The 27,822-nt window shown below is 38.2% G+C and overlaps 7 protein-coding genes across 7 annotated transcripts; 3 read left to right on the plus strand and 4 right to left on the minus strand.

The window, feature by feature from the left end:
• Positions 1-4,083: 4,083 nt before the first annotated feature.
• DMR6 (2-oxoglutarate (2OG) and Fe(II)-dependent oxygenase superfamily protein) lies at positions 4,084-8,787 on the plus strand. The gene is made up of 4 exons (XM_008236413.3): positions 4,084-4,528; positions 4,638-4,885; positions 7,667-7,991; positions 8,133-8,787. The coding sequence occupies exons 1-4, from the start codon at positions 4,331-4,333 to the stop codon at positions 8,379-8,381; spliced, it is 1,020 nt and encodes a 339-aa protein (XP_008234635.1). The 5' UTR covers positions 4,084-4,330; the 3' UTR covers positions 8,382-8,787.
• A 104-nt stretch (positions 8,788-8,891) lies between these two features.
• OMT1 (O-methyltransferase 1) lies at positions 8,892-11,099 on the minus strand. Its single transcript, XM_008236412.2, has 4 exons — positions 10,550-11,099; positions 9,680-9,990; positions 9,520-9,584; positions 8,892-9,352 (listed from the first exon to the last, which is right to left on the minus strand). Exons 1-4 carry the CDS (start codon positions 10,741-10,743, stop codon positions 9,050-9,052), a joined length of 873 nt encoding a protein of 290 aa, XP_008234634.2. The 5' UTR covers positions 10,744-11,099; the 3' UTR covers positions 8,892-9,049.
• A 1,722-nt stretch (positions 11,100-12,821) lies between these two features.
• Positions 12,822-14,314, plus strand: LOC103333558 (uncharacterized). Its single transcript, XM_008236411.3, has 3 exons — positions 12,822-13,340; positions 13,773-13,859; positions 13,958-14,314. Exons 1-3 carry the CDS (start codon positions 12,822-12,824, stop codon positions 14,090-14,092), a joined length of 741 nt encoding a protein of 246 aa, XP_008234633.2. The 3' UTR covers positions 14,093-14,314.
• A 726-nt stretch (positions 14,315-15,040) lies between these two features.
• LOC103333557 (nascent polypeptide-associated complex subunit alpha-like protein 2) lies at positions 15,041-16,658 on the plus strand. The gene is made up of 4 exons (XM_008236410.3): positions 15,041-15,222; positions 15,333-15,450; positions 15,883-16,001; positions 16,092-16,658. Exons 1-4 carry the CDS (start codon positions 15,142-15,144, stop codon positions 16,440-16,442), a joined length of 669 nt encoding a protein of 222 aa, XP_008234632.2. The 5' UTR covers positions 15,041-15,141; the 3' UTR covers positions 16,443-16,658.
• Positions 16,659-16,819: 161 nt separating this feature from the next.
• On the minus strand, positions 16,820-19,244 carry LOC103333556 (peroxidase 5-like). Its single transcript, XM_008236409.2, is given in 5 exon segments — positions 16,820-17,161; positions 17,163-17,344; positions 17,463-17,628; positions 17,743-17,934; positions 18,164-19,244. Coding segments are annotated over 5 exon segments (984 nt in total). The 5' UTR covers positions 18,377-19,244; the 3' UTR covers positions 16,820-16,930.
• A 147-nt stretch (positions 19,245-19,391) lies between these two features.
• Positions 19,392-24,720, minus strand: LOC103333555 (uncharacterized). Its single transcript, XM_008236408.2, is given in 7 exon segments — positions 19,392-20,810; positions 20,897-21,071; positions 21,185-21,301; positions 21,428-22,672; positions 22,674-23,038; positions 23,318-24,038; positions 24,562-24,720. Coding segments are annotated over 6 exon segments (3,765 nt in total). The 5' UTR covers positions 24,024-24,038; positions 24,562-24,720; the 3' UTR covers positions 19,392-19,653.
• A 766-nt stretch (positions 24,721-25,486) lies between these two features.
• On the minus strand, positions 25,487-27,822 carry LOC103333554 (Heavy metal transport/detoxification superfamily protein). The gene is made up of 2 exons (XM_008236405.2): positions 27,474-27,822; positions 25,487-27,073 (listed from the first exon to the last, which is right to left on the minus strand). Exons 1-2 carry the CDS (start codon positions 27,601-27,603, stop codon positions 26,772-26,774), a joined length of 432 nt encoding a protein of 143 aa, XP_008234627.2. The 5' UTR covers positions 27,604-27,822; the 3' UTR covers positions 25,487-26,771.

A 27,822-nucleotide genomic window follows, 5' to 3' on the forward strand; every position in this document is an offset into this window, starting at 1 on the left:
AACATGAAGGTGGTGGTGTTGTTGGTTGTGGAGGTGGTGGTGGATGTGGAGGTTTTGGAGGAGGTGGTGGTAGTGGTGAGGGTGGTGGTGGTGGTGATAGTAGTGGTGGTGATGGTGGTGGTGGTGGAGGTGGAGGTGGTGATGGAAGAGGTGGTGGTTGTGGTGGTAGCGGTGGTTGTGGAGGTAGTGAATGTGGTAGTGAAAATGGTCGAGTTGGATGTGGAAGTGGAGGTGATGTCATTTTTTTAAATGAATGATGGTATTTTGGGAATTAAAAAAATTTCTAAAATGTTCATCTCTTCTTTTGAAATCACTTTGAAAAGCAACCAAAAGTCAAAAGGCCACGCTTTTAAAATAATCATAATATTTTATTTTTATCAAACACTTTAAACTGCTTAACTTTAAAGTGAAGCATATTTTTGGCGAAAAAAAGCAATCCCAAACGGGGCCTTATAAGCAAAAGTACTTCTTAGAAAAGCAATTTCAAACGAGCTCAAAGACTAACAGACAGTCAACCCACCTTCTTTTTCTAGGCCAGCACACTCACACTCACAAGGTGGTGGGTTGGAGTCTTCTTGTCCATAAAACCTTCATCTTCTTTCAATGCCAATCATTCATTTTGATACATTGCATTTTACTCTCAACACTCCTATGTCGTCCTTCCAAGTTCCAACCTTAAAGATAAGATTACACTTTTCATAAATAATGGCTTGCATTTTTGAGGTGGAGGTTTGGGTATATATATAACATGACATATGTGACATGTGACAGATACCGCCAATACCCAAACCTCCACCTCAAAAATGCAAGCCATTATCTGTGTGTTTAATACACATATGCATAGTAGCTAGCTTAAAAAACCCGTAGCAATGTCTAAATCACATGTGATATATAATCATTGAATTAAAATTGGCAATAGTATCATCTCTTCTATATACAGATATCATAAATCCGACCTTTACGTGTAAACCACAATGATGTGTATGTATGCAGTGGCGGAGCCAGCATGGGACCAATGTGGTTCCAGGCCCCCACTCCAATTATTTATTTATTTATTTATTTGTATATTATATATGATATAATATTATAATATATTATATTAGTTTTAGCATATTTATTTCACAATAAAATAATATATTAGGTTCTTTTTGTCTACAAATTAACCATAAAATTTCTTGTCTCTCTTTTAATCATTTCTCTTAAATCTTCTAGGTTAGTTTATGATATTTGCACTAAAAACTCCTAAAGTTTTAACCTTTCTTTCTCTTCCTCTTTTGTTTAAAGCTTTATGAATTTTTTATTTTCCTAATTTTTTTATGTATGAGTTGGGTACCTTAATCTTGCACTTTATGAACTCTTTTTTGTTTTTGTTTTTCTATTTCTTTTATCTTTTGGAATATAAATGATCAAATTTGAAGTCTTTAATAGTGTAGATGATGATATTAGTATTTAACCAATTTAAAATATGAAATTCATGATAATTATGAAGAGAAGACAAAGTTTATGAAGGGCCCCCTCTAATGTGAAATCCTGGCTCCGCCACTGTATGTATGGTTAGCATTTCTAATCAGCTTACAAGTATGTGTGTCGTCTTTTATAGCCTATGGTGTGTATATTGCCCATTTTCAACCACAAAAAAAAAAAAAAAAATAGCGTTTTCTTTACTCCAAGTCTCCAGCGCAAACGCTAGCCTTAAATAATTTGTGCTAGCGAGACTACTACATACTAGAAGGCATATGGAGTGGCACAACAATGAAAAAGTGGGCCAAACTCTCAACCTTACCCCTAAGTGCATTCTGATTCAATTTTCAAAGCTGACAATCTTAAGACAACCCAATTTAAATTTAATACTCTCCGTCTCCTCTCCTCCCTACCGAATGACAGAAAAAAAAGATAGACAGACAGTAAGACACCAATTGTTGATTTATCAATTAATGCATAAAAGTAAAACAACCTCTTTTAGATGCAATTCAACAATTACTTCTCAAGAGAATTGAGATATGAAAAATGCAATCTATGCATCAAATGGAAGTACTTTAGTTCAGGTGGGTTTTTTTAGATGCATCCCTAAAGTTAAAGAATCGGAGGACCATAGAAAAGCCACCATTTGCAATTCCAGTACTTTTTATTCGTTTCTTCTCAACTGTTTATGATCATAGTCTAAAATATCAATAATATTTATGAAATATCGAGTATATTATCTTTTTTTTTGGGTCAATGATATTTTAGAACGTATTCATACACATATCCTATAAATATTGATAATATCCACGATAATATCGGAAAATATCGATGTCGATAATTTCTTTCACACTTCAGCAATATTTAGCCAAAATATTGTCATAATATCGATAATATCGAGATGATGAAGACAATGAAAATTTTGAAGAGTTATTTACACTAACACCCCCTGAGGTTTCTTGTGTTTTCACAAAACTTCCTCATGTCTTAAAAATTACAAGAACACCCCATGAGGTTTCAGTTTGTTTTTACAAAACCTCTTTTCGTTGATTGTTTGTTCAAAAACTGATGATTTCATTGGAAAAAAAAAAAACTTTTGCAAATAACAAAATTTACCTTAATAAAGCCTATGCAATCTAATCTCAAAGGCCAACTTTGTCATTTGGATAAATTTTTTTTTTTTGGGTATAAAATCATCAATCTTTGGATGAAAAATCAATGAAATGAAGTTTTGTGAAAACAATTTAAAACTTGAGGGGGTGTTCTTGTAATTTCTAAAACCTCAAGGAGCTTTCTGAAAAGTTCAAATTTGAACCTTATAGGAACTCTATGTGGTACCAAGTCACTCATGTATCTTACCATACAATGTAAAAAGTGTAAAATATTGTAGTAAATCATTATAAATAAATGATTATGGTGTGTTTAATCTTATTTCATTAATTACTACATATTTTATACATTTGCAGTGTTTGTCAGCTCTCTATATAATCAACCTAAATTAGTTAAATCCATCATGTAATGCATTTTCTTTCAATTTTTTGTGATAAAATAATAGATAATTGACTAAATAAACTTCCTCCAAAGTTTTAAGAAAAATTTCCAAGTTTTTCTTACAATTTCCATGGTGTTTATTCAATTTTTATTGATATCGATAACATCCCAATATTTCTATTGAAATTTCCATATTTTTAGACTACCGATATTTCCGAAACCTTCGATATTTTAGACCTTGCTTATGATAAATGACTCAAGCCCCACTTTTGATTTTTAAATGGCTTACTGTAGAAAAACAAAATAAATCGTTTGGGAGTGCTTCTTTCCGAAGAGCTTATGCTACTAGCGCTTATGACATAAGCGCTTCTACAAAGAAGCAGTTTATTGTTTGGATGTCACATTTAAAAGTGCTTTTATACCACATAAAAACGTTTTTGATATTTTGTTGAGTGTTTGGTTGACACAGTAAAAGCTCTTATAAAAGTACTTTACAAAAATTTAAATAATCCCAAAATATTGTAATAAACATAGGAAATAAAAATTCACAAGATCTCAAAATAAAAACACAACTTAAAAAGTATGAACTTCACCAAGTATAATTTTTAATCATTTTTTGAAAATGAAAAATGAATTAACCAGACATAAGAAGATTTGCAATTCTCTCACATTTGTCAGCCATCTCACGCCAATGGGTTAGATTTTGTTCTTCAACCATTTCTTCCCCTATAGTAACTCCCGCTCTGCCAAAGGGGCAGAAGCTTAAGGATTGGTGTTTTGGGGTCTGATATTTTACGGGTAGTTTTGGTTTTAATAGGAGACAGACAGAAAAAAAGGGGGAAGGGGGGGTGTACTTTGCCATTAAAAAAAATATGGGTATTTTCGGCATTTTAAAAGTTTCATTAAAGGGAGTCAAGTGTTTCCCGTATTTTTGTCTTGCAGCGCTTTTGTGAAGAAGCTCCTCTTAAGTGCTTCTTCCAAAACCACTCCAAGTGCTTTTAGATATCACCCAAATTGCTTTTGTAATTTTTGTCAAACACCATTTTTAAAAGACATAAGTGTTTTCACCTATTTAGAAGCGCTTTTAACTGCTCCAAAAGCACTCACAAACGAGCCCTAGTTATCTGCACTAGTTATACAACCCCATTGAGTGGCTGCAAGGCCCGAGCCTACAAGTCAATGGTCAATATTTGACAGGCCACTCAGCGCCTCTATATAAATACCATGTGCAATGTCACTGAGAAGTGCAACTTCCTGGAACTTTACTTACTCCAATTAAGCTTAGCAGGCAGACCAAGAGAACGACGGTGAGAGAGAGAGACCGCGCATTTTTAATTGCTGTCTTTGTCATCCCCCTCCCCCAAAAATTATAAGAAACATGGAAACCAAAGTCCTCTCCTCCGGATTCAAATACGAAAACTTGCCGGAAGGTTATGTCAGACCAGAATCCGAGCGACCTCGCTTGTCTGAAGTCTTCGAATGCGAAAACATTCCTGTAATTAATTTAGCCTCGGAGAATAGAGCAGAAACTGTGCAGCAAGTTTGTGATGCTTGCAAGTCTTTTGGCTTTTTTCAGGTATCTACCTGACTCACTCTCTATATCATATCAAGAACTTGTTTGTCACGTATATAATTCATATATATATGTTGCGATCTGTTTATGTCCGTTGATTTTGGTACCATAGGTTATCAATCATGGTGTGTCTACGGAAGCAGTGGAAAAGATGTTAGGGACGGCCACTGAGTTCTTTAGCCTTCCTGTGGAGGAAAAGATGAAGTTGTATTCAGATGATCCATCAAAGACGATGCGGCTTTCTACAAGTTTTAATGTGAACAAGGAGAAGGTTCATAACTGGAGAGACTATCTCAGACTCCATTGCTATCCTCTGGAGAAGTACGTTCCAGAGTGGCCCTCCAATCCTTCTTCCTTCAAGTACGTTAACTCTCTTTCCCTCTTATTACTTTGTCTCCTTCTCTCTGAGATAAGCTTCACACACCAATGGCTGTATTTTTCTTTCGGCAAGGGCGGTGCTGACTGTCTGCCACGTTGCTTTATATTATATGGGTTTTACAATAAAATGAGTTTCTTGTTGAGAGAAATAAAAAATGCAAACAAATTTACGTCATACTTTTTCATGACACATGACATGCTTATCTGATTACTAAACTCTGTAGAAGATGACTTCATGGGTTATAACTACTACGAGGAAGTTTTATAATGGTAAAGTATTGACCTACTCTTTGTATATTCAAAATTTACTGGAGACATTCTGAAATCTTAGATATTCTATGATCTCGTATGCATCATTTAAAACTCAAGTATTATTGAATGATACGATAGATTTAGTGTGATGTAAGTTGTAATTTGTAGGGTTTAGGTGGGTGATAGCTAGGGTTCTCGGAAGAATGTTGAGCAAGAGTTGGCTTTATGCATAAATAAGGCATATGAGAAATGTGAGAAATGGTAATTGGGTTTTGATTGGATCTCATACTTTAGCTCTTTTGATTTCTAAAACCAGAGAAAGATGCATTTGGTATGACTACATGATTGACTTTGGCATGCACACATGGCGTTCCTAAAAGAAAGATTTACGAATGGATACGCAGCATCTTTTTTGTTTTGTTTTTTGTGTGTGGAAAAGAGACCTAATAATACAAATATTTTAAAGGACTGCAAAAGTATAGTCCTTGTGTTGTTTTTATTTATTTAGAATAACCCTTGTATTAAAAGTAGCAACCCATCTTCTACTAGTTTATTAAGAAATAATTGAAATAATTGTAATGGTATAGTGGTGCGCGGTCTGTAGTACTTTCTGAATATTAGGAAAATAAATAGGGTCCAGGTTGACTTTGTCAACATCTAGGCAGACTTGGCTGTATTATCTTGTGTTCATCGTCACCGTCCATCACTCTTAGATTGACGGTGGGGATTGTACTGGGATGTCCCGCCATAGACAAATTGATGTGGCCTAGCTGTCCACGATATTTAAATTTTGATCTTTGCTGGGCCCACGGGTTATCTTTTCCCTTACCCTAATTGACGGTGATAACGGCATTTTCGGTTGGAAGAGGCGATGTGTCAGCCGTTGATAGCTTCGTGTTCGGTTTGTGATTTTAAATAGTTTATGACGTAGTCGGATTAGTCCGTGTTGACGTAAGCGGAATGAATGAATCATGTGGTGGATGAATTCATGGGTTGCGTGTAATCATAGTGGTCCATAATCCACGATATCAATTTTATTAATTTATTTGTGAATTTAATTTAATCGGGTGGCCAGCGTGGCAGTAGCAACAAACCTGCATGGAAGAGTACGAAAGAGGTCAGGCACCCTTTTGGAAATAAATTGCAGCACGTGCTACGGCACAGGGAGAAAAACTTTGCTATTCCCTGATATGTAAGTCTCGAGAGGGATGGTGGTTACGTGAACAATCACACCACTTCTTGTGACGGATATTTCATTGGTTTTTTTTTTTTGGTCTGGGATATTTCATTGGTTCAGTCCCGCACGTTTGATCAGGACTAAGTGGACTAACTTTGTTTTCTTTTTTGGGGTTATTAGTCTCTCTTCTATTTTAATTGTGTGTTAAAGCTCTCTCTTCTATTTTAATTGTGTGTTAAAGCTATTAAAATAGTTGGGAGATCACATATGAGGCCACTTTATTAATTGAAACTAATAGCGTGGTCCATGTAAATACGGGTGAGATACGATAACCTGCTACTTTGTTATTTATGAAATAGATTTTTTGTGTAGACATGGGTAGCGTACCCGTCTTCTTACACACTTTATTTAGTACAAGCAATAGTCATAAATTATAGAAGAGAGAGGTTTCTCACACACACACACACACACACACACACACACTATCACGGTGTCATAAATGTTAGAATTTAAGAAAAGTAATCTTATATATTAGAATAATCAGCTCCGATCTCTTGGACCACAAGGTCCAAGAGATTTATACATCACCGTTGGATGTAAATTTAACGGTTTACATATTCTTGCACTCATTCAAGAAAATTTTGAACCGTTGGATGTGATCGGAGCTGATCTAACGGTTTAAAAATGTTTCTTAAAAAGAGTGTAAGAATGAATGAACCGTTGAATTTACATATAACTAAATAACCACAAATGTCTTGAACCTTGTAGTCCAAGAGATCAGAACTGTTAGAATAATATAAAATACTAATTCATTACCAAAAACAAAATAGAGTTTTGCAACAGACTTTAGCGAAAGTCCTGGATTTCAACCAAAATACTATAATGAAGGGATTGTGGGAGGGGTTCAATCCCACTATCCAATAAGAAAGAGAAAAATATTGTACTTAAACTTTTTAATGATTGGATGGTTCGATTGAACCCCTCATTCAACCCCCTCACCAAAACTCCCCCTTATTGTAGCATCTCCCGGCTTTCAGTACGGGCCTTAAAAGGAAACCCATGTTTTTGATATTCTTTTAGTAGCTATGTTTAATGTGGGACGGGCCGGTCCAAAATGAAAACTTTTTTTTGGTAAATCCAAAACCCAATCAGGCCGACAGCGCTTTGAATAATTGGGCTAGGTTAGCGGGTCAGCTTTTCCAATAACTGTGCTCGGTTAGCTGGGCCAACTTTTTGAAATATTGGGGTGTGTTACCCGGGTTTGCTTTTTATTAATAAATTTTTGTTGGGGTGAATATATCAAATTTCTTACGTGAATTTATTTTGGGTTGCAGGGACATTGTGAGTAAGTACAGTGAAGAAGTTCGAGAACTGGGGTTCAGATTACAGGAGTTAATATCAGAGAGTTTAGGGCTGGAGAAGGATTACATAAAGAGTACGTTGGGTGTGCAAGGACAGCATATGGCCGTGAACTTTTACCCGCCATGCCCACAGCCCGAGCTGACTTATGGGCTGCCAGGACACACTGACCCAAATGCCCTAACAATTCTTCTCCAAGACCTTGGGGTTGCTGGCCTTCAAGTTCTCAAAGATGGCAAATGGGTTGCTGTTAATCCCCACCCTAACGCTTTTGTCATTAACCTTGGCGACCAATTACAGGTACCCCCTTCATTGTTTCTACTCAACAATCAATCTAAGGAATAATTGTCATTCAAGTGATCAAAAGCAGTTACTCCTGCACTCGAAGTATTATGTTATCGAATCACCTTCGAATAACAAAATTCTTGTGAATTGCTGCAGGCCTTGAGTAATGGGATTTATAAGAGTGTGTGGCACCGTGCCATTACAAATACTGACAGAGCAAGGCTATCAGTGGCTTCATTCCTCTGCCCACAAGATGACGCACTGATCAGCCCAGCAAAGGCTCTTACAGATGATGGGTCTGCAGCCATTTATAGGGGCTACACGTACACAGAGTATTATAAGAAGTTTTGGACTAGGGACTTGACTCAAGAGCATTGTTTGGAGCTTTTCAAGACCGATCAGTAGCCTCAATTTGTGTCTTGCTAGTTGTTGCCAATCTGATTATATATTTCTCGTCATGGAATGTAGGGCTGCTTCTATAACTTGGTGGGGTGGAGGGATTGCAGCATGCTATTGGAAGCCACAGGTTGGCGCATCGCAGTTGTTCTGAAAGGTTTAAAATGTCTTGACTTATGCATATGTTGAATAATTTCCACTCTGCTGGTTTATTTTATTGGTTATTCCATTACTCTGAACTACTTGCCTCCATTGTTGTAGCATCTGGAATAATTCAACAGGTTGGCCGAATAATTGTTATTGTATGCAGCAAGGCCTTTTTGTAAACTTATTTCATGTTATACAGAGGGTTGAGAGATGCTCTGTAAGGTTCTGAATAATATCATATGGATGTCTTGTTATTTCTTCGCATGAATTACCCCTTGTTCGTTGCCATTTTCTTTGTTTTCCCCACCCATTTTTTATTTCTGGATGCAAGAAAGTCGTATATATGGATCCAAATATCAAAAGCTCACTAGGTACAAGCAAGCAACATGGAAACACTTCTTATTACTTTTTGTGCAATTAAAATCTACATATGGTGTAATGTAAACTCCGCATGGGATCTGATCTGATCACCATGTCAAAAACCAAAGCAATATGTATGCAGATGACAGCATACCAAGCCCGTTAAGCACTCAATTCTTCTTAAGGAATTCTATGACATAGGTGTTGAAGGCAGAGCACGCGACGTTAAAGCCTTGGAATCCAGCTCCCTTGGCCAAGGCCTGAAACTCCTGCTCTGTCCTCTCTTTTCCCCCAGGGTTGTGAGCCAACATGATCACATCGATATGAACAACTCCCTTAGTTGCAAGGCTACTGTCTGGGGCTACTGGAAGAATGCACTCACCAAGAATCACCTTCCCGTTGTCTGGAAGTGCAGCATAGCAGTTCTTCAAAAATTTCAAGCAATGCTCATCACTCCAATCATGACATATCCACTGTAACATTGCACACCCAATTAGATATTAGTTCCCAATATAATGAACATCACCTTAGCATCATTAATGGGCTAAGTAAGTTAATCAAGATGTCCATATATAACCTAATCTCATGAATGAAATAACTGATAAGATACAGTGCAGGTTTCAGATAATTTCTAGCTCACCTTCATGAAAATTGCATCTCCTTTTGGAACACTTACAAACATGTCTCCCCCAACATGCTCCACACCTATATCCAAAAGATCCACAGAGGTCAAAAAGGACTTATATGTTGTGAAGTGGCTAAATGTACTAAGCAAAAGGTAATATGATGCACATTTATACCAGGATATTGAGGAGCATCTTCAATGACATGAGGCAAGTCGAAGTTAATGCCCTTGATCGAGGGGTACTTGGAGACGATCATGTTAAGGACAGCCCCCGTCCCGCCACCGACGTCCACGACTGATGTGAGGCCCTCAAACCCTTTGTATGTCTCAAGGATTTTCTTCATGGTGATGGTAGAGTGGTCAGCCATTCCCCTGTTGAAGACCTTGTTGAATCTGGGGTCAGTGCCATGATATTCAAAAGCAGTCATTCCATAGGCCTTGTTGAATGGAATGCCACCTTCAAGAACTGCGTCTTTCAAGTGATACCTACACAAGTCCAAAATGGAAATATAGTAATATGTAACCTACATCCAACTCATTTTGTGTCACTCAACAATATTCATAGACTGAAACTGAGAAACATAGCCAAAAGCATAGATCATATAATTTATAAAGATGGAGAAAACGGCTTGTCGTTTAATGAACTATGTTGTGGTAGGTGAAGTGGTGGTCCCCACTTCCCAACTCCCAAGTGGTTGAATGGTGATCCTCAAAAGACCACTAATGAGACAAGTATCGTCTCTTTATACTAAAATGACCCACGATAGTCAACAAAATTTGGCAGGGCCTCAACAACATCTTCTGCCTTTTTCTTTCTTTCTTTTTTTCTCGGCTAATCAAGTCTCCATAAAATAATTTGGCTTATCCCCCAGCCAGCATAATGATTAAACGAATAAGGCTAAGGAGGGCCTAGATGAACAAACTAGGAAAACAATCAAGTCACAGCTCACAGTTAGTAACATTGAAAATTTGATCAATCTATTAACAATACATTAATAACTGATTGTTAAATTGAGATGAGGAAGAAGAAAAAAAGGTTAATTACCAGCTCTCAACAAGGACCTTGTCCTGATTCATGAGACAGAGAGGGGCAATAGAGACACCATCTTCATTCTTGGTCAAGAACTTGCAGACAGGGCCAAGACCATAGAGCCTCTCAACTTTACCATCAGCCAGGGTGCGCAGAGAGTAGGTGAGAATAGAGTAGCTGGCCAGGAGGCGCAACATGCGGTCAAGCATGACAGGTGCATCTGGGTTCTTGGTTGGGAGCTGAGAAGCTATGTCTGGGGGGAAAGGAAAACACCAGGTCCAGCTTTAGCCATGATCTCCAAGAGGTCAAGCTCTATGGCTGCCTTAAGCACCATGGGCAGAACAGAGGCGCTGGCTAACTGCATGGCAAACAGGTTGGCTTCTTCATCTGATACTTGGGTTGGGGTCATCTGAGTCTCAACAGTTGAACCCATTTTGGTATTGGTATTGGTATTGGTTTGGTGGGTTTAGACAGAGAGTCCTATAGAGAGAGAGAGAGAGAGAGAGAGAGTTAGAGAAGTTGAGGAAGGTAAAACAGAGAAGAAGACAGGGCTTGAAGACATGGTGTGCAGCGTTATATATATCTTTGCTCACCCACCACGTTGATGTGCTACCTGTGTCCACCACCAGTACATGACCCCACATATATCCTCCACATCTTGACCCAAAAAAAAACTTCACCATTGATTAATTATTTAATTTCCTCCTGAACTTAATTAGAGTTTAGAAATTTGTATCTCATGCAAACAAATGTAATCATGATTTAATAAATCTAAACTCTAATATTAAAGAGTGAATCCCTTAATTCAATCTTTAAAAAACAATTCAGATTGAATAAATGTAACATAAATTGTGAAAGTTGTGCGATATCTTATTAAAGGATTTAAAGTCTAAACAATATGCCTAATTAGGGAAAATTGTCAAGTGGACACTAGTACTATGCTTAAGAGAAATATACATGTTATCATCCGTAATCAAGCATCATATTCTCGTCATGCCAGTCATGGCCCAAGAAGGTGGCATGTTTGAGTTTGATGAGACCCGAGCGCATAAACTTAAGATGTCCTTGTCATAGGTTTATATGCATATATCATTCTCAAGTAAAATAACAAGTGCCATAATCTAATAGGGTAGTTGGTGTCTCGGTATCTTATAATGTTATATTTTACCAAAGTTGAGCTCAGATATCAAATCAGTAGGTGAGCGGAAGTGGAACCCATCCACATGGCATCCTATTGGACCTAATTAATATAAGGGACATAATATGGTGTTACTTCAATCTCAGGCAACAAAATTATGCCTTAGCTTCTTCATCATATCAATCAGTTGAGTAAAAACGAGAGTACCTCTTAGTTTGCTACCAAAAAGAAGATGGCAGAGTTTCTTGGTGATTGCCTCTAAAGGAAGCAGTCTATTTACTGCTTCTTCAAGACCTGAAAGTGAGCTCATGAAAAACAAAAACAAAAACAAAAACGGCACAAGTAGTAAGTATTAGTTATTAAATGTTCCCCCATGAGTAAGACAGTCCATGGTTTGAACCCTCGGCTCTTCTTCAATGTAAATTCAAAATTCCAAATCAACAAGAATAGTCTTCGCTTACCAAGTTAAACATTTACAAAGACATTCTAACACCATTAAATATACACTTTATATTGCCATAACAATAGTTGACTAGTTAGTCAGGACAATAAATTCACTCGCTTACACTCAAATTTGAATTTCCTTTTTTATAAATTAGATTAATTTAACCTACTGTAAATTAATTATGTAAACAAACCTGTGTCGTTTTGTTTGATTGTGATGGGGATGAGAAATCAAATGGGATAGCATCTCACCAACTCCTTGAATATGTAGACAATGGATGCAGCTATTGGTGACCAGGAGTGCAATTCCACATATTGGCCCCACTATTCTTCTGGAAGAAAGTGTTTTCCCAGAGAGAGAGAGAGAGAGAGACAGAAAAAAGGATCGAGAAAATTCAGAATTAAAAGGTCCAAAAGGCCACCTCTTTTATCAACTTCTTCACCAACCCTGCATTCTTCATTCCAAGCTTTATTTCTAACCCATCCAACCAACAAACTAACAAAGCATTAATTAGCCATCACAAAACATTACTTCAAAGTTTTTTATTGAAATATTTGTTACATTATGATTAGTTTGCACAAACAAAATGGAGGGATGTATTATTATTCTAATGATTGGATCATTGGGACCAAGGACACTACACATATCTTTTTTTATGGGCCTGTCGGCCCAAATTGGATTTAAATGTTGTATGGCAGTAGCCCATGGGCCTTCTGGGCCACTTTGCCGTATCGAATCTCAGTGTCTCAATTGATGCCGGTCCTCGTTTCCGTTTCGAAAAAGGAGCATGTCGTTTAATGATGTGGGATCGTGCGAGTCTAAGCGCCATTGTTCAGCGAATAGGGCAGCATTCGAGGAAATTCGAAAAGATTCAAACCCTGGGTAACCAAAAGAGAGCGAGAGCGACAGAGAGAATGGGGGAAAGTGAAAACAACATGAAAGCGGTAAAGTTATCGAGCCCCTCAGGCCAGAAGAAGAAAAAGAGAGTCACTCTGAGAACTTCGTCTTCTTCCTTGGAGGAGGATGGGAGCCCCATCAGACACATTCTCTGTGTCAAAAACAAGGTCGATGTCAAGCAGTTCGAGGAAGTCGATGACTGTTTCATCTTAGATTTCGACCCATTTGAGCCCATTCAGTTATCCAAGTTATCCGTCTCCGATCATTTTGCTGGTCATAATGCTCCGGAGTCTCCTGACGTCGCCGTTGTTGCTGAGAAAGGCCAGGTTTTTTGTTTTCCCCATAACCCATTTGATGTCTCTCTCTGCTTTTTTCTTTTCAATCAATTTTCTTTCTCTGTTGCTCTGTTTGGTTGCTGTGGAAATCGTAACCCCATTTTGCCTGTAAGCCTTCTAGGTCTTTGAAAAAGACGATAACTTTTTTTTTTTTTTTTAAATCTTGAAAAGGAAAAAATAAATGAACTTTAACACTTATCTGTTTATATTGACTGAAGCAGAGAAATCGAAAGCATAAAACTTTAGGTTCAAACATGTTTCTTGTTCATTTGTAATTCCAAGTTCTGTTGAAAGCCAAACATTGAATGCAGGCCAATGGGTTGCATTTACATCTAATTTATACCTCAGACTCAGAGGAGGGTTTGAATAGCTAGTTTTGTGAATTTATCAAGCCTTGTCTTGATTTAAATTGATGATGTGCAGGTTGCTTGTAGAGATTATCCACATTCAAGGCATCTCTGTCTGAAATTCCCTTTTGAAACAACGCCTCACGAAAGCTACTGTGAGCTGGTAATAGAGTTTACAAGTTCAAATATTTGCAATTATGAGTGCATCCCATTTATTTTGTTTAACATGACATATAAACTGAATTCACCATTTGTTTGCAGTGCTACTGCTATGTATGTGATTCAGCAGCTCCATGTGGGCTATGGAAATTAGCACATTGCCATGCTTCTGAGCACATTGGCGATTGGAAGTCCAGAAGATGTTTAAGGAAGCAGCAAGCAGCTGCTAAGAAATGAACAAACTCCCACACTCTTGTTTTAAGCCAGATTGCAGTTAATGGTATACCAGAAATACCAAGAAAAGTGAACTGTTTTGCTATTAGGTGGTCAAGTTCAAGTAATTTTGTTGTTCATAGGGGGTACTGTACTTGGCTCTGTGTTATGTCTGGCTTGAAAATATGTAGTTTACATCTTATGAAATGATGCAGAAGAAGCATTCTATGCTATTGATTTGATTTATTCTTAGCAGTTGCAGCTGCAAGTGGTTTTTAGTAGAGTTAATCAGAATTGCATATGCCTCATGAATCATGAAATGGAATATCTATTATGAGCAATTATATCTACACAGTAAAAGGAAAAAAAAAAAAAACTCTATCACTGCCTTGTGGCTATGTTTAAACTGTCACATTTTGGGGTTACATGATTGTAACTGGTGTTTGGTCACTAGTTTTGTTGAAAAAGATGATGCATACAGGTTGAAAAATTACACATAAAATAAAAATAATGCTTTAAGGAATGCTTGTTATTCATTATAGGTTAGATCAAACATTACAATTATTCCTTGTTTTTAATGAATTTATGTTAATGGGATTTGCTATTCAGAACTGTTCTTTTATTCAGATAAGAATCTATTAAGAATTTATCCAGCAGTATAAACTGTAATGGAATATATAGAAAAATCAAATAAATAAATTATACCAAATGTTTATGCTTGTTCAATAACATAGAAATAAATATTCCAGATATCTCCGTTGAATCAAATTGATTCGTGCTAATGGTTAAGAGAGAGGACCTTATCTCAAATATAGAATGACTCGACTGCAAATTACGTGATTTAATTTAATAAATGGGCCGAAGCAATAAATGAAAGATATATAAAGCCCAAAACTTGGAGGCCCATGTAAAAATGGTAAATCCTAGGAGAAACCCTTGCAAAACATCAATGATATAACAGAAAAGCCATCCCCATCCCTATCGTATCTACTGCTGCGTGCGAGCCAAACGGCTAAGACTCTCCATATTTATCCGTTTTAGAGTTTTGTAGAGTTTGGACGACGAAGCCGAAGATGTCACCGGCTCCACTGGTTCACCCGGAGGCGGCCGACGAGGTCCCGTCCACCGACCAACCCCTCAAGAACTCTCATCAGGTAAAGCTCTTCGCTTTTATCTTTTTGGAATTAAATATTCTCATTTACATTATCCATTTTTGTTATTTATTTATATTTTTAAGTAATCCCAATACTGCGACTGTTGACAGAACAAGGAAGAAGACGAAGTCGTGGTTGAGGACGTGAAGGACGACAACGACAGGGATGAAGACGACGAGGATGACGACGACGACGACGATGATGATGACAAGGAAGATGGCGCTCAAGGTCGTCCTTTTCTTCTTATCTTCTTTATCGGTTTCCCTCTTTTCCTTCCGGAAAGAGAAGAGGGTTTTCATTGTTATGGTGTCAATTGCTCCATTTTAGGGCGCATTTGTCATTTCTGTGATTTATTATATACTGTTCCAGGATTTTCTGTAATGCCTGGAGTGTTTTTGGTTTGGAGCATGTTAGAGGGAGAAAATAAAAGAATTAACAGAAACTATGAAAGCATAAAAATTAGCTTGGGTGATTTTGATTTGAAAAATTGAAAATTTTTTCGACCTGAGGCATTGTTCTGAACTATAAAAATTCAAACTTTTTCATTCATTCATGCTGAGGTTTCATTGTGGGCTAGAGCATTTTTGCTACTCAATTACAATGGAATGCATATTATCTATCTTTGTCTTCAAGTGATCTTGATTAGAGAATTAGTAACAGGTGGAAATGAGTCTTCAAAGCAGAGCAGAAGTGAGAAGAAGAGTCGAAAGGCAATGTTGAAGCTGGGCATGAAGCCTGTTACGGGTATTAGCAGGGTCACCATCAAGAGAACCAAAAATGTAAGTTGCTGTTTGATTTCCTGCTCATTTAATTGAGATATGGTAATAACATGCACAATGTTCATTGTTTCTTCTTTTTGGGTGTTTCAGATACTATTTTTCATCTCGAAACCTGATGTCTTCAAGAGTCCAAATTCTGAGACCTATGTCATATTTGGTGAGGCCAAGATAGAGGATTTGAGCTCTCAGCTGCAGACACAGGCGGCCCAGCAGTTCAGGATGCCGGACATGAGTTCTGTGATGGCAAAATCAGAGATTTCTGCAGCGGCTGCTGGAGCTCAGGCAGATGAAGAGGAGGAAGAGGTTGATGAAGCCGGGGTGGAACCTAGGGACATTGATTTGGTCATGACACAGGCTGGGGTGTCAAGGAGCAAAGCTGTCAAGGCTCTCAAGACTCACAGCGGGGACATCGTCAGTGCTATCATGGAGCTCACAACTTGATTTGGGCAGTCATAATTTTCCTCTGCTCATTGTTTACTTGATGATGAGTGTTTTTGAATCGGTGTCGTAATTAGTTAAATTGGACGCCCATCTATGAAGCTGGATTATGCATTTCTTTTCATTTTTCGGGGGACTCAAAACATTCGCAGTGAGGGTGTCTTTAGTTTTGCTGATGCCCGTCACTCCTGATGAGTTAATTAAGGATTTCATTATTCATCTTTTGATATCTTTTGGTTACTTTAATACTTGATTGATAGGTAAATGATGATAGGGTAGCCTGGGGCACTTATTTTATTACTTGGGTGATTATTGGCTAACATAACAGCAAGGTGATTGTTATGTTATTAAACTAATAGAAGCACAACCATTGACCGAAAAAACACAAATACAAGGACAACCAAACATACAAATAACTAGAATTGAAAAGTAAGCTGAAGCATCCCCATCCTTAAGTTTGAGGAGCACGCATAAGAAAACCTCAGTGGTCTCTAGCTGTTAATAACCCTGCAGTTTGCTTGAATCTCACCAGCATTGCCTGTTAAGACTTCAAGTCTGCCCATCTTCACCATTGCAGTAGCGAATTTAGTCCTCCAAAGGAAGGGCATCTTGGCATTTTGATTGACTTGGTTTGCGGTTGCTGAGTTTGTGAGGAGAGTTTGGTCTGATGTGAACAAGCCTCGGTTTGCAAGAATGTCGGCGTAGTAGCTGGTGTCAGTGACGGGCAGGGCTGGCGGGGTTCATCAGAACTACCAAGTTTGGACTTGTGTTGCCCTGTGAGCATTGCTGCTTCAACTGAGCTGCGTACTGGGGGTCTAAACTTGGGTCCTGCCTTGATGTTCTGTTAAAATTGTACAATCTGTTACTGAAAGCTGTGCAATGAGAGCGGCCAATGGTGTGTGCTCCTGTAAATCACAGTATCTGATTCATTAGCATCTGTATTTGTTACTTAATGGTATTGAAAGCAACAGAAAAGTGTTTAGGATTTTCACAAGGAAGAATTCAGATCAGAGTTGTTAATACCAGAGAGAGTAACCATTTCTTCTTGTGTAAAACCCTTGTTTGCAAAAAGTTTACTGAGCTGGTCGACATTGAATGATGGGGGAGGTAAGTTTGTGAATGTGTCTGAAGCTTGTGAAATTCTGCCATCTCTTCTTCCAGCAGGAACGATATATCCAAGCCCTCTAGTCTGCATGGAGATCACAGATTTGATAAGAAATTGATACAAAAAGTAGCCACACACACACACACACACACACACATATATATAAACCTACTCAAGCAAAGGAGATGTATCTCTTACTATCTCTTTGCTATCCCTGGCTGCAAATGCAACTATATCAGCGCATGATACAACACCTCTGCATACAGCTTCCAGTCTAGCCTTTGCACTGTCAATGACTTCGAATCCTCGTAGGCTTGGGTTATTCGCCGGTGAATCCTTTTCTGCCTTGTTTGAGGAAGTGGAATCAATGAGCACCGATGCATCACAGTCCTAAAGAAGCAACAAATTAAATTAGTTTACCCTATCTGTCAAATTCAAATAGCTCAAGCCTGACAGCTAGTATACAATTGTAACCTTATTTCTAGTAGTCAAGTTATTCCAAACGGAGGAACATACGTGCATGTTAGAATCTACCAATATACTTATGTTCCTTGTTAGGTTGAGACCATCGATAACATGAAAACAATAAGTTGCCTTAATTAGGGGACATTAATCTTACTCTAACAAAGCAGTCATGGAAGTGCAATCTCACAAGACCAGCTGCAACTCCTGGGTTCTTAAAGAACCCTTTTCTAACCTCGTCCTTGACGATTAACTCCGCTAAGGTACATGAAGTTGTATAAAACCCAACTTGGAGCTGTGAATGCACACTATGACATAACGAAGCAGCAATTAAAACAATAGATACACAATTTAGATTTTGTGGTCTCATTTTGTTTACTGGTTAATTATCCCACTTGACTTAATTGGAGGCCTATGACAGGATGATTAATATTTAAAGATCCAGGAAATTAAGCAACCCGTGCCAACTGAGGTAGGCAAGCAGGCAGGCAGACAGACAGTAGACTGGAATGTCGCTGTTGCCAAGTCACCAAAGATTTACTACACGTTTATTGAGCAAGTAGAAGAAGAGGACAAGTAGAGTGGGTTCATATATGACTAGCTTTTACTGTTATTGCATCATATCAAAAGCCACCAGCAAGACTTATGAGGAACTGGGATTACATTTCAGTGGCAGCCAGAGCCAGTTTGACCAGAAACCAGGGAAATCCAAATGCATGCAGTTAAGGAGATGTAGTTTTTTTATATGTGATTTCCTGGGAACAGGTTGAAACCGAAAGCTAACAATGAGGTTTTGTCTCCAGTCTAGACAAAGGTGACTTGGATACGATAAAATAAGCAGTGTATTTTTAATATTTAGAGCCCTCATATCCCACAACCCTCCATTAAAATGAGGCTCCTCCTTGTCAAAGAGTTCTGAAAAAGGATAAGAAAATGTTGCTGTTTGTAATTTAGCTTAAATTAAGACCAGGATCCAGGTTGATAGCTGTTACCCTTGGAGTCTTGGAAGAGACTTTCTATCTTGCCCTCGTGGATTTTTTTTTTTTTTTTGTTTTGCACCAAAACACTTTTAAAAGGCTAATTAATTAGCCAGGTTGACTAAAACAGATGTGCTCTCCACTCTGCACCCACCCGAATTCAATCCACCACATAGTTTAAATTAGATTAAGTAGAATATCACTTATGAAAAAATGTTCATTAATTACCAGACAGAACATTGAAGTCGCATCTTATTTTATACCGAGTGCATGTTACATGTACAAAATCCTACATTGGACATCCATGATGGCAAAATCTTAAAATGTAAAATTGTTTCGTAGACCATTTGCTTGAGACTGCAATATTCATGATCAAATGCAAGCTTTTACCCGGCCACACGATAGATCGACAGCAAGACCAGATGATGATAATTATGATAATTACAAAACACATATGTTCGGAATATTTAAATAAGTTCAAAAACTTTGTACATGCATAACATATCAAAGAGTCATTTAGCTCATTTTTAACTTGTGTTTTTTTTTAATAAAGTCATATACTGTTTGAAGCAACCACCACGACCATATACCCAGACACTATATGACATTAAGCACAGAAGAAAGAGGAATTGTTCACCACCCAGGTATATCTGGGTTTCCAGCTTCAGATTCAACAGTTCTGCCCCCAAATCTCCTCTTTCATGACATGTTCCCAATCTGATGAAGAGTTGTCATGCCCGCCTGCAGGAAGCTGATTTGCAGGCTTGTGGATCCTGAAATATTGTGTCAGTGGATCGTCCTCAACGAACAGATGGAACTCCTTAGCAGTATCCAACTTGCCTTCACTATTGTCAGCTTTGAAACTTTGCAAAATAGGCTGCTCTTTTATATCTGAACTTCCACCCTCTGACCTCTTGCTAATAATTGGCCAAGGGTGTCTCTTACCAGCATTTCCAAGACCACCAATTTCTGGCAGCTGTTTCCCTTCTCTACGCATGTAACTACTGTTGTCAACCCGGGATTTGAGGATATGAAGTCTAGACATAACAGAAGCCTCACAATCATTTGCTTGGCTGGTTGCTCTTGAAACGGGAGAATCCTGGATGCTGAACTCAGGCATTAAGCTATCACTTGTGTCAGGTGCAATTACCTCAATCTTGGGTTCTGGCAGTTGTTGCCCTTCTGTATGCATGTCACTACAGTTGTCAACCCGGGATTTGAGGATATGAAGTCTTGACATAACAGAAGCCTCACAATCATTTGCTTGGCTGGTTGTGATTGAAAGAGGAGAGTCCTGAAAAAGATTGAACTCAGACACTGAGCCATCATTTCTGTCAGGTACAATTACGTCGGTTTTGGGTTCAAGAGACACCTTGGGGCTTGATGGTTCTTCCATATTGACAGCACTAATGAACTTTGATTTCTCAACCCGGTCTCTTAAGATATGAAATCTGGCCATAACAGAAGCCTCATAATCATCTGTCAACCCAATTGTGCTCGCTATGGAAGAATCCTGGATGGAGATACCAGGTGATGGGGTACCATTTGCTTCAGGTGCGATTCTCTCAACCTTGCTGGGTTCAGGAGAAGCCTTGGAGCTGGATTCACCCGCATTGGAAGCATTAATGGAATTTGTGTTCTCAACGCGGCCCCTTAAGATATCGAATCTGGCCAAAACCTCATCTTCCTGACTTAAAATAGGTAAATCCTGAACATTTGAAGTTGGACAACCCTGAGCCTCAGGTGTTAACGGATTAACTGGGTTTGAATCAGGGGAAACCTCAGACTTTGATTGCTTCATCATATCTGCAGTATATTCAAAGACGTCTGAAAAAGAATCATAAAAAAAAATCAGATAAGATATGAGTTTATCCTATATATGACAGAAAACTACGAAGTTTGAAAACATCAACCTTTGGAATTTTCTGCCTTGCACTTATCCATTTCTATCTTCACACGATTAAAGCGAGCCTTATAATTAATGGAACATAATACAGCTTCAGCCTCGAGCCAGAGATTCTTGTACAAGAGAACTTGAGGGTCTGTTTCCTCAGAATGAAAATTATCACTAAGAATCTCCTTTATAGCCTAGAAAACCATGGTCCATGACACAATAAGTACATAATCATTTATACTTCCTCATCCCTCAATGGGAAGAAAACAACTTAGCATGATACTCTATGATGCTAGAGATAGAGTACCTGGGTCATTTTATCTTCTTTCACCACGTCTATGTCACTTTTCACATGAATGGAACCTATAACTTGATCCTGAATGTTAGGGGCAGATGCTGACAGGGGCCTGTCTGCACTCAGAACCTGAAGAGATTATTCGGCCAAGCAAAACATAATTATTCAGGAGTATGAGATAGTAACTGCATAATGAACATTACTCATCAGACAAATTAAATTTTGGAATAAAATTCAAAAAATTAAGCACCATACCTTATGATGCTCGCTTAACTCTGCATAACACTGAGAAGTGTTTTGCTGAAAAGTTGGTGATTCTTGCATAGGCGACCATTTTTCAACATTCTTCGATATACATACATGCAGGTTATTGATCACAGCTTTTAGGGTCGCAATATCTGTTTTCTTTAATTGACACAGGCCATTTGAACAATTAGTAAGCAGCAATTCTGACAGATTCTTCAATGTATCAACAAGCATCTGGACATCCACTTTCAGCATAGATTCTTGCCCATTTGATTTGGAAAGCTTAGTCGCAGCATCCTCTGCAGAAGAACACAATACATTTTCCACAACATGAGAAGGCACATGTGATGAACCATATTCCATGGTGTCATTTGCATTCAATTTCACATCTGCAACACAACTCCATGTTTGCTTTACTTCCGTTGCTAATCCATCTTCTCCATGACCCTGTTGCATGGCTTGAGAATCGTCAAGGAGACCCAAGGACTTGTCTCCATTCCCTGATTGATGGAGGCCATCCCTGTAACTTTGAGGTCCTCTATCATGGCTTGTTTCTGGATCATAGGTGGTCTTCACGGGATTATCCCATTTATGTTCTCCAAAAGCTGAATTTGCAACTGAATATCTCTTCAAAGGAGGTCTCACACCATTTTCCAGCCACCCAAATTCATTGTATTCGACTGTATTCTTGATAGGATTTTGGGAGGAAACATTTTCACCAGCATTTAGTGGAAACATCGGCATGTGAATATTCAAACCACTGCAGTCCTCTAGTTTCTTTATCTGTTCTGGTACTCCATCTTCAGATGCTCCAAATGGAGAAAAACGACTACCAGGAACTCCTTTCCAGCATGGCGAGTCCACACCTGGGTTATTAGGATCTACATTGTCAGACGAACTCAGAAAAGAATTGATGGTTTCATTTGTTTTAAATGCCATATTAAAACCATCAAGACCAACATGAGAATTTTGAAGTCCAGGCTTCGCTTTAAACACTTTATCCCAGGCATCCTTGTTGATAATATTTCTATTATTTGACAGCTCCTCATTTCTTGCTGATGATGATTCTGCAGAGAAGCAATCCTTTGCACCAAGGTGAAAGCCAAGCTGGCTTGAATCGAAAAGAACTTTTCCTTCAGAAATTTGTGGCAGATGAGACTCCTGTACACCGGAGGAATAAAAATCACCATGACCTGTATCAGCTGCATCATTTATGAAATTCAACCTTCTGAATAAACCTGTCTCTGGTTCTGAAAGTGTTAGTGCCAAGTGCTGGTGTTCTAGTGGCAATGGCAGGGGACGACTCCGAAATGGACGTTATATAATCCAGACTAGCATCAAGCTGTCGTGTCTCAGATGACACACTGTATGGTGTTTTACAGTTTGAGGTCTTAGTGACACATTGTGAGGATGGTGCCTTAAGATGGGCTTCTGGAACTACCGAGAGGGATCCCATGATAGATTTTGAAAAGTCAGAAGGGGTGAATTTGGAATTTTTCCCCACAAAGGACTTATCACCTAAGTGCGCATTTCCAGGCCCACCAGGCTTTTCCCAACCCAGAGTATTGATGCCATGGGATGCTTCTTCAAATGAGTTCAAGCTATTGGAGGAATGAGTTTCTGCATATTATACAGATAATTAACGGAAAACAAAGTAAGAAAAGAATCACATGCTCATCCTATTATTCAACAAAAATTGTTGAAAGTGCAACATGCAAAACAAACAGAAGTAGACAAAAGGTAATTTTTTAAATCATGAACACTATGAAAGATGAAATTTTAAAAACAGAGTAAAACATCCGAGACAAACTACCATGATAAGACAGAGGAGTTAAATTAGCTTCCAAATATTTCCACCGGAAAAAATTCCATAGACATATAACTGTGGGGAATACATACCTTGGTTCATGAAATTCTTGTATAGAATTGAGCCCGATACATCAGTTTTCTTTGAGCAGAAACTTCCATCAAAGTCTCCCTGTTTACCCTGCTCCCACTCTGCCAGTCCATTCCACAAGCCACCCCACTGTGCTGTATACTTTAAATCAGGCGGCCTTTGAGTGTAATCCTTGTGAGAACAGCCATCCAAGGGAGCAAAATGAGTGGTAGATAGCCAATCATAACTAGGTTGATCAGGAACCACCAAGGGACCATCCCCGTGAATTGTAGGTGACAAATAAGAGGGATAATATGGTTTGGCCTCAACAAAACTAGTTGCAACAGCATCCAAGGATTGATCATATGTAAATGCATTGGATGAAGCGGGTGTAATAGTGTTCAAAGGAGGCAAAGTTGTATTGGGTGGGTCAACAGTCTGCGAGCCTGCATATCTATATGCATTTGATGAAGGCAATGAATTGAACTCTGGGGTAGGATTGGCAAAGAAGTTGGACCCTGTAATGGGAGGGTGAGAAGGAAGCCAATTGTGCGAAGAAGAATTCAAGGGGGCAACATAAGGTGTCTCGGTCACATCCACAAGTGGGCTTGAAATGGGTTTGGGTACAGACCGATCGACAGTAAAAGGTGGCGCTAAAGCCGATAAACTTGAAGGCGATGATGAATATGGATAAGGTCCTCCATTTCCATACGACCCAAATCCCGTCATTCTTATATTTTGGTTCTAACACAAAAATTAAGTAAATTGATCAAGACCCACTAAGAATTACTTCAATTAGGAGGTTTCGAAATAACAATAAGAGCTAAAAAATTCAAAAACAGGCCCCTTTACCACAAAAATTTAAAAATTAATGAAGAACGCAATATCAAACAACATAAAGATGATAGAATAACAATGAAATTATATCAGGGAAAAATATGATGTTCGGAGAATTGCAAAGTGAGGACGGCTGAACCGTCGGTTTTCAGCAATCGCCCAATTACGAAGAGAAAACAAGCAGGAACAAAAGCAGAAAAGCTGCTGTAAAATTTATAAAACGGTAGCATCAAATATATCAATAGCTGTCTTGCTTAACTAAGCCCTACTGCTACAGCAATCAGAAAACCAAACCAAACCCAGATGATTAAATACAACAAAATCCTTAAAAAAATCTTGGAATTCTTCTAATTTCTATTTAAACCACATCAATCCGTTTGGAAATCGTATGAAATCTGAGATTTTGCATTAATTGAAGAGAAAGTCATACCACAACAGTGACGAGTGAGGAGAGAGGCGCAGAGCCAGTGGTGGTGACTGGTGGCAGTGTCCTCTGGGTCTTTACCGTCCAAGAGAAACAAGGAAAGAGAATTTGGGTGAACGTCACTCTGTTTTTAAGTTTTGGCCTTCGGTTTATGACTATCTGCAAAGAAGCCCATGTAATTGTGCATAAATGATTTACCACCTCATGCTTTTTGACGTTTAGCTTTTCTTCCCCTTATACATTTTGTTTTTGTTTTGGTTTTTCCCCTTTTACATTGTTTCAATTGAATTATATGGGCAATGCAACACATAATGGATATGTTACACACAACATCGAAGGGATGGATAGCCTGTTCTATTTTATTTTTCGGAAAATGTGATATTACAAACTATTCTAATTAATAAAGCGGTGATTCAAACTCGATATTATAAAAGAACGGATATTCCACATTGATTGAATGCAATGAGAAAAAGTCACTAAACATGTTATAATTTACTAATTATGATATATTCACATGTGTTGAAAAATCGTCAAGAACATGCACGTTTTTCGCCACATGCATGTATGACATTCCAATGTAGTCAAAGTCTAAATTAGGTTTCTCGGCCAACCTATTTCTCTAATGTTGCTTTATTATTAATTCATATGATATTAAATATTCATTAAAAATTGTCATCTAATAGGCAGTCCCATAATCCCATCCCATCATTTAGGTTATTTATGTCGAATTAATATTATAATTCTTCCGTCTGCTTTGCTTAATATATATTACATAATGCCTCTGTCTAGTTCTATCACTAATTTACTATAGTAAGGGAAAAACAAACCAAATTTAAGAACAACCCGGAAATCTCAGACAAACATCTCTCTCTCTCTCTCTCTCTCTCTCTCTCTCAGGTAGATCTTATAAAAAAAGAAAAAGAAGAAGAGATCAACCAAAGAAAACAAAGAATTTCATAAATATATATATGTACACCATTTCAAGGACGCACGTAGTACAGCATCCTAAAAATTGAACACAGATATTGCAAATTAAGTAACCAAATTTAAGTTTAAAAGTACAGATAGAAAGAAGAGGCAGAGTCGGGAGTTGAGGCCGGGCGAGAAACTAAACGAATAGTATTGATGAGACCATCAAAACGGGTGCTACGCCACCGCCGCGGTGGTGGCGGTAAGAGGTGCTCTGTCATCATCGAAAGCGCTGCTCTATATGCCTCTAATAGCTCTGCAACCAGGCCTACCCTTATCATTCTCTTCAGATTCCTTTCCTCCTCCACACACCAATTCAAAGCAGAGAAAGGAGAGCTTGGCGTTGGTAGGTGGCTAGCTTGATAGAATTTACAAGACACAGCGTTCTGCCTTGTTATATACGTACCTTTTCGTTGTTGTAACATGTGGACTTTATTATTAGTTAGCCCCATTGAATTCAAAATTCACGCTACATAATATATAATATAAGCAATCTATGTCGCTAAGCTAGCCGGTGGCGTTTTTTTCAACTTTCTTTCTGGTAAGTTCTATGATTACTCTTTGATTTTATGATAGAAATTACTAGATGGGGAAGTTGATTAACTTGTTCACCCCAACGGACTGTCATTGTGTGTGGAGTTTGGTCAGCTTACGCGTAAATTGTCATGATTAAAGTTGTTCAGCCCAGCGTTTTGTTCGCCTCGTTATAAGACTTTTGTTTTCTCCTGTGTAATCAAAGTCTTCAAACTTTTTTGTTGGATCACGTGGCAACAACCCCTTGGACGATTTTGGATGGATCGGCGTCGGCGATATACAAGTGGATTGAAAGTTAAAAAGTCTCTTGTACATGCTATATTTTGTGCTCGGCATGAAATCAGCAGGACGAAATGCCATGTGATCTGCTTGATCTATATGTTTGTTTGCAGTAAAGTGGTAGAGAAAATAGTCTGTGTGTGGATGGAGGTATGATTGACTATTATCAAGCTGACCACTGAAAATCAAACCAAAGAGATAACTAACTTGTCAAATCTTACCAAATAATGCGAATTTAAAGAGAGACTGGCTGGCCATGGGTATATAATATTAGACCAGCACCCAGTCTCTTTTGACTAATTATAATAGGGAATAGATGTCAACAGACAATTCTCTTTAACGTACCCCTCAAGTTAATTTTTTAGAAAATTAGATACAAATTCAAAAGTATTAGGGTTTATTAGGATTAACCCTCGAGAAAGCCTCTCTCGGGATCAGGGTAACGAGTAGGATCTAGTGAAGACTTTCTTCCATGCTTTCAATTTTAAGCTTAGAGAGTGAACCCTGATCAGAGCTAAAGAAGAGTTTGCATATCTTGAAGTTGATGAAATTGGAGGAGAGCTTGAGTCTGAGGGAGGCTGCGATTCTAATTCTAAGGCAATGGCGTTGTCTTGGGGGTTCCAAAAACAGGCGTCCTTTCTCTTGCTCCTCACGGTTGCAAGCACATCGTATTTGTTGCATATTCCCCACACAGTCACCTTTTGTTGGTCGTAATCCACCTTCACTGAGTATATCCCTGTACATACGCATAAATATCATTTAGATATCTTGAGATTGATCAATCGTTTCAAACAGACTTCCAATTCAAGTTTCAACCAGTCAGTCTAGTATTTTCCTGCTGCTTAATTCCCCAACTGTTACCGGACCAACCTAGCTAGACTGTAATTAAGATAATGTATATGCACACACAGGCCCACAAAAGTTAATTGTCTCCTTGCGGGCCGCATTTTTATGAAGCGCCTGCGATCGGGCCTAGTCAAACTAAACAAACACGAAACACCTAGCCAGAATAACAAAGAAACGATTGCTGCTACAAAGTGTTACGTAGAAGAAAGATACATGAAAATTACTGATACAGAGACTCGGAGAAAATTGGTTGTAAAAAAATATTAATGAAAATGGTAAAACTAGTTTACCTTTGAGATGGGAGAGGGTCTTCTTGACTTTCTTCTCACATCCATGAGAATAGAGAGGAACCATCATCTCCACATACTGCGCCTCTACATTTTTGCAAGCCTTAGCCAGAACAATTTGCATATCGGCCATGTTTAATCTAACCCTAATTGAACAACATCCAAATATGCATGCAATTAAGATGGCTGTCGTTCTTGCTTGGCGGCTTTAGATGTTCTGTTGTTGTATTGTATGGCTTTATATATTTTGTAGACATTGCAGAAGAAAGTCGACTGAGCTAAGTAATCTGGAATTCCTTTACAAAAGAATAATTATCCTTTAACATATCCATGGCGGCTTTTTCAGTTGATT

This window comes from Prunus mume, linkage group LG5, assembly GCF_029339155.1.
Source record: "Prunus mume cultivar Tortuosa linkage group LG5, ASM2933915v1, whole genome shotgun sequence".
Classification (NCBI taxonomy): Eukaryota; Viridiplantae; Streptophyta; class Magnoliopsida; order Rosales; family Rosaceae; genus Prunus; species Prunus mume.